This window comes from Pyrgilauda ruficollis, unplaced genomic scaffold, assembly GCF_017590135.1.
Source record: "Pyrgilauda ruficollis isolate IOZ18807 unplaced genomic scaffold, ASM1759013v1 scaffold211, whole genome shotgun sequence".
Taxonomy (NCBI): domain Eukaryota; kingdom Metazoa; phylum Chordata; class Aves; order Passeriformes; family Passeridae; genus Pyrgilauda; species Pyrgilauda ruficollis.
Genome location: NW_024520429.1, coordinates 322,256 through 332,017, shown reverse-complemented (window position 1 = coordinate 332,017; position 9,762 = coordinate 322,256). Strand labels below are relative to the sequence as shown.

At 49.5% G+C, this 9,762-nt stretch overlaps 1 protein-coding gene across 1 annotated transcript in view; it reads left to right on the top strand.

Annotated features, from left to right (window-relative positions):
- Positions 1-5,759: 5,759 nt before the first annotated feature.
- ABHD12 (abhydrolase domain containing 12, lysophospholipase) overlaps positions 5,760-9,762 on the top strand; it is a 37,118-nt gene continuing 33,115 nt past the window's right edge. Inside the window, exon 1 of the mRNA XM_041468155.1 lies at positions 5,760-5,998. Coding sequence (XP_041324089.1) covers positions 5,844-5,998 — 155 coding nt within the window. The 5' untranslated portion in view covers positions 5,760-5,843. The remainder of the gene's footprint in view (positions 5,999-9,762) is intronic.

The window sequence follows — 9,762 nt, the reverse complement described above, 5'->3', positions numbered from 1 at the left end:
TCCTTCCCGCGGGAGGGACCCGGGGCGTGCGGGGCTCCCCGGGACACGGCCAGCGCCTGCCCGGGGCTCTCGGGTCTCCGCTGCGTGCAGGTGGCTCCTGCAGAGCGGGAGGAACAGTGTCTGGGCTCCTTGTCCTGCCCGGCTCTCCTCTGCATCGCTCGAGAAGGAGGAGCCCCAGCAGCCTGAGCCGGCCCCAGGGTCTGCACCCCGCCTTTGCGGGGCGGGTGCTTGTTAGTGCTCCGATACACAGTTTTGGGGAGGCTGCCGGTGGGAATAAGGGGGCGAGTGAAGCTGGTGGATCCAAGGGTGAAAATGTGCCTGTAAGCACTGCAAGGCCCAGCACAGCCAGAGCTTTTGGCCGCTCATACGGAGAAAGCTGTTCCTGGGACAGGGGGTCAGGACCCTGCTCACATGGGCTGCCCGATTAGCTCACTGGCAGGTGGTCCTGCATCCTCACCGTGGGAGGATGGTGTCCAACAGCCTGCACATGTCACCTTCAAGCTGGTGGCTCAGTGGCAAAAAGCACTGGGTGGTATCAGAGGTGCTTCAGCAGGAGCACGGTCTTTTCAGTCCTTGGGTGAACTAACCTGGCGTGGCGTGTGGGGAAGAAGTTCCCTAAGAGTGTTTAGAAAGATCAGTGCATTAGCTTATTGTTAGCACGCTTATCATCTTCATTGACATCTAACAGTCACTGGCACTCCACAGGATCCCCAGGAGCAGAGCAAGGTCCTGGTTTCTACTGTTCTTCCTCTACGTCATGCACAAGTGACCCTGGCCACAGCCCCAGCATGACCATCTGGGTGCTTGTGAGCAGGAAACCGTGCCAGTGTGAGCAGGGAAAAGCCACTTGCTTGAAGAGTTTGTAGCTATCATAATTCCCTGTCAAAAGCTGTCACATGGAATTCTGGGTTGGCTTTCCTTGGTCCTGGGGGTTGGTGAAATTCAGCTTCACTGAACTGGTATTTGGCCCCTGACTTTGTCCTGGTGTCAAGTGACTGATGTTTGTGCCTAACTTCTGTCTAACACTGTGGCCATCAAGGTCATCTCCAAAAAGAAGACACTGGAAGAAAATCTCAGGAAATTCCTGCCCCACTGGATGCAGGCAGGGTGAGAAGGTGGCAGTATCAGGGGGCAGCAGGAGAAGCCCCTGAGCATCATGAAGTTCTGCAGGGCAGGGGGCAAATCTGAGGGTCTCCAGGGCATCAGGGGCTAAGGGGAAATGGGGGCACCCTTTGGGGAGCTTCATGGGCAGCAGTGCTACTGGGTGGCTCAATGGGGCAGGGTTTTTGAGGTTCAAAGGAGCAGGGTGTGGTTTGGGGAGTCCTGGGCATTGGGGGCACTGTGAGGCAAAGGGCAGGGATTCCAAGAGGCAGGGAGTTCTTGGGAGCTTTGAGAGGATGGAGGCGTGGTGGGCACTTTGTGGGGGACTGACAAGGGTCAGGGGAGCAGCGGTGGGCAAAGGGGATGGGGGTGCAAGGCAAAGGGGAGCCAGCGGGGGGCAGGGCCGTCCCATGCCAAGCCCGTGTGTCCCCGGATCCCGAAGGTCTCATCCCGCTGAGCCAAGGCTCAATAGGAAAAATTCATTATCTCATCGGGGAGCATCCTAGAGCAGGGATGCTCCCAGCTGGGGAATCGTGTTCCCCAGCCCAGGTAGTGAAGGACTTCCTGGAAGCCTCTCTTCATCTCCACATCTCTGACTGCTGCACTGCACCCTTACCTATTCTCCCTCCACACCACTGCTTATCAGTCCAGGCTCTCCTCCCCGCCCAGGCCCCTCATTTACCCACAGCTCCTTCCTTGCCTCCTGACCTTCTCTGCCCCAGACCTTCCATCTGCCCCTGCCTGCCCACAGCACATGTTGCCTATTCTCTGCAGAGGGTTAAACCTGGAAAACATTTTCCTGGAGTGAGGAAAACATGAAGGTCCCCATCTCCAGATTTTCCAGAAGGGTGGTACTGCAGAATGTCAGTGGGGAGTCCCTCGAGGTCTCGAACATCAGGGACTGCCAGCCAAGGCAGCACTGAGCCAGAGCTTCTGCCAATCCTATACTTCTGCATGTACTGATATCCGGCAGGACAAGCCCTGTGACCTCTTCCTGGCAAACACATGGAGTCCCGAGGTCATCTTCTGCACCCCGCTCTGGGGCTACAAGCCTTGTTATGCCACCAACCTGCAGCACCTGCTGTGCCAGACCCAGCCGTCCTGTCTTGCCACAAAGTCAGCCCCTGATGTAGGACTGCAAGGTGGGTAGCTGGGAGCAGCTTGGGATAGGGAGGCATGTGGATTCTCCTGCCTTCAGGAAGGATGCATTCAGCATGGAAGGATGGCTTCATCTTCCATCTGAACTCTGCATAATTTTCTCTACATGGTCCAGCTATGAGACATTTGGGCAAGCAGATGAAAGCTGTCCTAGCAGGTCTCTGCATTTCCAGAGCCCGCCTTCAGCAGCACATTGCAATGTCTGCTCTGCCTCAATTCATCTCTCCTTGGCTTTCGTTCCCCTTTCAAGTACCATTTCAAAGAAGATGGCTCTGCCCCTTTTCTGATTTCTCTGCTGCTTTGAATATCCTTGTGCTCTCCAGAGACTTTTCTCACAGTGGTTTCTTAAGCAGAACTTTCTCCTGGTCTTTCCAGGTCCCTTCAGTATCTCCTGCTCTGGTTTCTGTCTTTTGAGATTTGTTTGAGCTCATCCACAGCCAAACACAGCTTTGATTCCTTCTCTTGAAAGTATTACTTAGGATCAATGCTCATTTGCTGTCCTTTGCTTTCCGTCAGTCTTCTTCATCTCCAGATCAGACTGGTAAATCCAGGTGCAGCTGCCTCTGAAGAACACAGGACAGGAAGGAGCTTGACACTGGTGTAGTCCAGCAGGCTGTATCCTCACCCCATGGTCTGTCTCCAGACCTCTTTGGGATCACTCCACACATACAGAGACTCTTCGGAATGTGTCCTTGCCCATAGCAATAGTTTCTACTAATGCTCTATTGTAATCTTTGTTCATGCCTTGAGCTAAGAAATCCCAAATTCTTTCCCAACCTTTACACTGACTCGATTTTCCTGTTCTTCCTGTACATGTTTTGTAGAACTTCATGAAGTTCCTGGTAAGAAATCCTGTGTCAGCATATTTCCTCAGCTGTTTTGCATTGTTCAGATACAGTATTTGTTGACCACAGATGGCAGAATTTCACCCTGGGTTGCTTATAACAGCAGCAGAAGTAAGGTTTGTAGTGGACTATTGCCTCAACCATCTCTCAAGTTAACCAGAATTCCACCATGGGGGTTAATTTGGAATTCCACCATGGGGGTTAATTTGGAATTCCACCATGGGGGTTGATTTGGAATGCAGAATGGATCTCGTGCATTGATTTCTGGGGTGTGTGTGTGGTAATTTTGGAGGATAACTCACAGAAAGGCCCACTACTCTCTTTCAACAGGTTAGAAGGGCAAGTACTGATCCCAAATGGAAGAACTTCTCCATACTGGTGGGATGACTCACACAACTGGAGTGCTGCAAGGGGTTCCTATAAACTCTTCATCCTGGAGAAAAGGAGGCTCAGGGGAGATCGTGCTGCTCTCTACATATTCCTGAAATGAGATTATAGTGAGGTGGGGGTTGGCCTCTTCTCCCAGGTCACAAGTGATAGGACAACAGGTAAGAGCCTCAAGTGCCATTTTCCTAGGGGAGGTTTAGAGTAGGAAAAATTCATCACTGAAAGGGTCAGGCTCTGGAATGGGCTGCCCAGGGTGGAGTCACTATCCTGGAGGTGTTCAAAGAATGTCTAAACGTGGCATCTGGGGACATGGTTTAGTGGTGAACACGGAGATACTGAGCTAACGGTTGGACTCAGTGATCCTGAGGGTCTTTTCCAACCCTAATGATTGTATGGTTCTACAATTCAATATTCTGTGTACCAGCAGCACAGAGGACATCACACCAAAAAAAAAAAAAAAAAACAAAAAAAAAACAAAAAAAAAAAAAACCCAAAAACCCAAAAAAAACAAAAAAAAAAAAAAAAAAAAAAAAAAAAAAAAAAACCAAAAAAACCCACAAAAAACCCCCAAAAATCTAGTGATTCCTTAATCTTAAATATCTTCTATGATGGGAGAGACCAAGCAAGCACCTGTTTATACACCTATGTAATTAAGGAAGGGAAGCATTTAGATATGCTGAGATTAGATTAAGGGCTCCACAAGAAAATGCTTGTTTCTTTCTAGCACAGAGAAAAAGCCAACTGGTATTAAGACTCACCCCACAAAGACTGACTTGTAAGTAATTTCCCTTAGTGGTCCCCAGTAGTAATCTTCACTTTGGGGCATTGTAGAGGATTTATGACAGCTGAGTCTATTCCCCTTGTTTCAAAGCCTGTGGAGCAGCTTGCAATTCCCTCCTCACAGCACTACAATGTCACTCCCAAGCCCCATACAGCCTTTGCTTTTGGAGTGACCACCACTCATGATATTGTCACCAGACAAAGCTCCTGACAATGCTCAGTTGCAGAACTCAGTCTTCCCAATGAGACCTAGAAAATGAAACAAAATCAAATGGACAAGAACACAGCCCTTTGCTGCTCAAAGCATGCAAAAGTACAACCAGTCGTTTTGAAAGCCTGGCTGAAAATTTTCACAATTACGATCTTATCAAGACAAAATTTCTAAAAATCTAAATGTTAGGAGAAGCTTTTATCTTGTAGAAACAAGATAAAACACATATCACTTCATTACACATTGCTTTCTGCTAGTTATCTGTGACTGCTGGATAGTACAGGCTGGTATTTTAATAATTGCTTCCTCCTTCTTGGTTCAGTATCTTCTGGGATTATTTAATTTATGCATTTCTTTGGAATCTGGGGTACAGGATCACTCGGCAACAATTCAGAAGAAATGCTTCTCATGCTAATTATTTTGCACACCCACTCTTTCTCTTCTTATGGATCTGTGTCTTTCTTGGGCTCGTGGTGGCCGCAGATGTAATTCCCTGACAGAATTACACTTTACCCAGTTGCAGTTGATTACAGGACAATTGCTAAGTTGGCTTTATTAATTTCATACTTCCTTTGGGAGTTCTACCAGGTATCTTTGTGGCCCATAAATTGTGTCCACTATCAGCGGGTGTCCTTTTCCCAAATTTTCGTTAATGTCTCCCTAGATCTGAGATCACTGAAGCACCTCAAGACCTAAACTTTAACAAGGCAGTTAATTTGTTTTTCTAACACATGAAAAATCAGCTTTCTTGCTGACTAGGCTTAAAAGTATAGGAAGATCAAACATCTAAGACTTGCTAAGAAAAATTTGACATATTCCACACCTTGCAGCATCCGCACAGAGCCAGGGAAGCTCTGTAACTTTTTTGCCTTGCCTGTGTGATGCCTCTTTAGGCAGAAGTCAAATGAGGATGTGCTTTCCAGTGGTACCATAACACTTCTGTGCCATCCCAGAGCCTCCTCCCTGTCCCCGTTCCCACTGCCAAGTCTATCAGCAGCGCGGCTCTGACTCTCCTCACATCCCTGAACCAGCCGTGCCGTATCTCCGTGCCCAGGGGCGTACTGCCGCCAGACCCCGGTCTCACGGCCCTTCCGGACCAGGCTGGGGGCTCTTTCACGGCTCTGTCACGGGCCCGCAGAGCTCCCGCCCTCAGCGGCGCCGCCCCCGGTGCCGCGGGCCCGCCCCGGCCCACAGCGAAATGGCGGCCGGGCTCGTGCCCGCAGTAGAGATGGCGCCGCGGCCGCTCCGAGGCGGGGATTGGCGGGGGCGGTGGGGAGGCCGGGCAGGGCGCGCGGCGAGTGAGCGCGGCCCCGCTCCGCTGCCGCCGTCTCCGCCGCCGCCGCTGCCGCCCCCGCCCCGGCATGAGGAAACGCAACGAGTCGGTCACGGTGGAGCATGAGCGCGCCGCCGCCGCCTCCGCCGCGCCCGGGCCCCTCGACAAGGGCTGTAGCCTGAGGCGAAGCCTGCGCCTGCCTGCCTCCGCCGCCGCCGAGGGCATGAAGCGACCGCTGGGCAGGTGAGCGCCGCCGTCGCTCCGCCGGGCTTTGTTATCCCTGTGTCACCGTCTCGGGGGCACCGGGAGCCTGCCGGGGAGCGGGACGGCGGCGGGGCTGGGCTTTGCGAGCAGAGGGGAAGGGCCGAGGAGCCCGCGGGACGGACAGGTACGCGGGCCCGGGATGTTGCCCTGCTCGTGGCATCTTCCCCGGCTTTTCCCTGGCTTTCCCTGGTTTCCCTGTGTGCCAGGAGGGCAGGTGCCGGCCCCGCGGTGCCTTCCCTTGTCGGGGCAAAGGACTGCTCGGAGAGCGGGGCGGTAGCGGGACCGGCCAAGGATGGGAGCGGCTTGGTGTTCGTACCTGGGCGCTGCTGCCTCCAGCCCCCCGTGGAGCAGGCAGTTCTCCCGGAAAAAGGAAAAAGGCTAGCACGAAATCCTTCCATCAGAGAGCGTGTGTGGAGCAGCAGGGCCCTGCAGGTAGGATGTCTGCGTTTTTGGGAAGGAGCTGGTGGCTGTCAAAGTGATCTCTTTGCCCTAAATGAATCAGATTTAGGGGTCAGTAGGAGAAGCTGGCACGCGTGACTGTTGGAGGGAGTTTAGCCGTGGCTTTTTGCCAGGTATGCTAACGTTTTAAACGTTCTGTGCATATTTATAGTGGGGAAATGTTTGTGTACCTTTCTAAAAAGACTATAATAGAAGGTGCTTATCACCTGGGCCCTTCATCGTGCTAGATTTTGGAGGGATGCTATACACGATGGAGACTTGCCTCCCTGGCCCTCTGCAGCTGCGAGTCAAGATACAAGCTTTTAGTTTCCCCTAAACCAGTATGGTGGTGTTCTTTGTGTTTTGGAAGTGTGAAGAATGTGTAAAATAGCTATGTGGTTTGGGTAGCTGAAACCAAATTGCTGTGCTTCAGCAATACATCAGCCAAATTAAAAAAAAAAAAAAAAGGTGCTTATCAGTGCATTTCTAGTAAATGAGCTATTGTGGATGTTTCTCTGCTAAATTTTCTGAGGATTTTTTTTCTGTTCTCATAGACAAAATTAGCATTTGAAAAGAGCCTGTGGATACTTGTCATGTTCAAAGACAGAGGCTTTAAAATGTGATTTCTCATATTGGGTAATAGCTATTTAATTTTGTGCCCTGGAGGTAAACCTTTGGGATGCTGTCACTGCTCTGTACATGTTATGACAAGCTTTTGGTAATTGAAAATGGCGCTGAGTTGATCTCTCAGTTTCCATGACTGTGCAGTGGATCAAACTGCGACAGTGCTCTGCTTTTATAACATTTTGAAATTTGGCACATCTATTCTCTTTGTCCAAGTGGATGTCTCCTAGACCAGTGGCACTCGAGTGATGGCTTGCTGGCTTCTTCAGCATTATGAATGGCACTCAAGCACCTTTTACTCAAATGGAAATGCTCAGTCGGTGGTGAGCATTGAGCAAACCCTAAGAGCACTGAGTGCAGGCTGTTGGCTTGGTCTGGCAGGCAGGTGCTTTGTGCATCCCAGACACAGCACAGCTGTATTGGGAGGGCCAGGCTAAAAATAGGGAAAGCACATCCTATCTGCGAAAAATATTCTCGCTTTTATTTCCCCATTTACACATTTGAAAATGGTCAGCAGTCAAGCTTTCCTCGGTTTTCTCCATGTTCCGCTTTTGAAGCCTGTTTCAGAAATTCCTGAAGTCCTACATGGATTCTGGCCCTTCCTCCCTGCTTTCTGCCCCCCACCTCCCCCTGTTCTTTTTGGGTCAGGTACGGTATTCCACACAGCAGTGTTTCTCAAACTCGTGACATTGTAGGAAAATCTTGTTTGAAGCTGGCTTTTCCTTTTCCACATTTTGAAATATCTGTATTTCTGTGATGGATTTTTTTCTTTCATGCTGTCCTGTGTTGTCTGCCTTTCTTACTGACTTTCAGTGGACCTTCTCTGAGTGTCTCACCTTGTGACAGTGGTTTGCAGGCAAAGTGTCTGTGTCTGCCAGTACTTTCCAGCAGTGCTTTTTATGGGATAACAAACATATTGCTGAATCTGAGCGTGCAGGAAGGGGAGGTCCAGGCAGAAGAAGGTATGATGCCCAGAGATAAGGTTCTTGTCCAGACCAGTCACCCTGAGTCAGGCCAGACAGTCTTTTAGCTCCATATCCCTGCTTTGGTGGACAGCAGGGAGTGTTTAAGGAAGAACATGGGGTATGCAGGCAGTGACCTCCCCAGGGCAGTTACCCTGGCTGTGGTCAGTTATGTGCCCAACAAGTTGCTGTTACACCATCTAGATCATCACATTTTAATATGCAAGGTCATGCTGTTATTGCAGCATTCCTTATACTGCTGGAAATAAGAGTAGTGTTTGATTGCTGTTTTCAATGGGCTACATCAGTTTTACTCCCCAGCTTGCCAAAGCTGTAAGGTGAAAATTCGGCTGCAAGGTTTCTGGGGTGGTGGAGGTGGCATAATATCTGAAATTGGAGATTTGTACCACAGCAGAGTATTCTTAGCTTTCTCCTTGATGAAATAGTTAAAATCAACACATGAGTGCTGTGTTAGAGGGGAAGTTGGGCTGTCTGCATTCCCTGCCGCTGTTCTTTAGCCTCTGCAGGCTTGGGGAAGCAGAAGCAGCACATAGGTTTGGCTTCATCCTGTGGGTTTCCATCTCTTATTTGTAAACAATACAAGCCACTGGCTAGGAAGGCAAACCAATCCCCGGCAGAGCGGAGTGGCTGTGTAGCTCTGCAGCCAAGGGCTGATCATGTGGCATATTCCATGGGTCAGGAGCGCGGCCGGGGGGGCTGCAGAGGCAGCTGTGTCTGGAACTGCAGCACTGACCTGCAGGCTGTGGAGCAGCAGCAGGGCTGGTGTGTGCCCTTCTCCAGCTCAGCAAAGGCTAAATAGCACCCTGGGTGATGTTTATGGAATACAGTGCTGGATTACTACAGGCAGCAGTTTGTTCTTACGGCAGTATTTTTGAATTTTTCCAGCACTGCGTTTGCCCCTCAGTTTTTGTTCGGTCGTACCATCACAATGTGCTCATTCATCCAGGAGCTGAAACTCATTCTAAAGAGGTGGCTGTGCATTTTGAGTGGCAACCACTCTGTTACAGAAAGTGTGTGCATGTGCTTCAAACTGTAATGGAGATGGATATCTGATAAATAACATTTATGTGGCTTTGGCCAGTGCGTAGTGCAGTCAGTGTGGTTTTTCTTAAGTAGTTTACAACCAGAAATGTACAAATATAGGTATTTCCATTTTCTTCCATAGATAGCAGTAATATCTACTATGATGTTTACTTAAGCACTTTACAAGTTGCTCCTTTAAAAGTACATGAATTTTTTTTTTAAAGGAGCTGTTTTGTCTGAAATTATTAAATGCAATAATGAAGTAAATAAAAAAATAATAAGCAGTGCTTGCTTTTCCTGGTATATGTGTTTTGTGTGGATGGCCATTCCTCTAATATTTCTGCTGTGAGGCGTTTTCCAGGTGACAGTGTTGGAAGTACTAGATGGATATTAGGGTAGCATTGTGTTTTGGGTACTTGCTGTGACTCATTTTTGTGGTCGGTGGCTGTGATGTTCTGAGGAAACATGTTTGAGCAGCCGTAGATGTGGAAAACCTTTATGTGGGAGTACAGAGAATAGAGAAAATCAAATGAGCTTAATACTGGCATTAGATACCAGAGCAAATTCTCCTATCTTATTTCTGCTGAACCCTGATCTTGGTGATAAAAGGTCGCATGCGTGTTACCCTTCACTTCTGTGACCTCATGGTTATCTGATCCTCATTTAATCCCAATC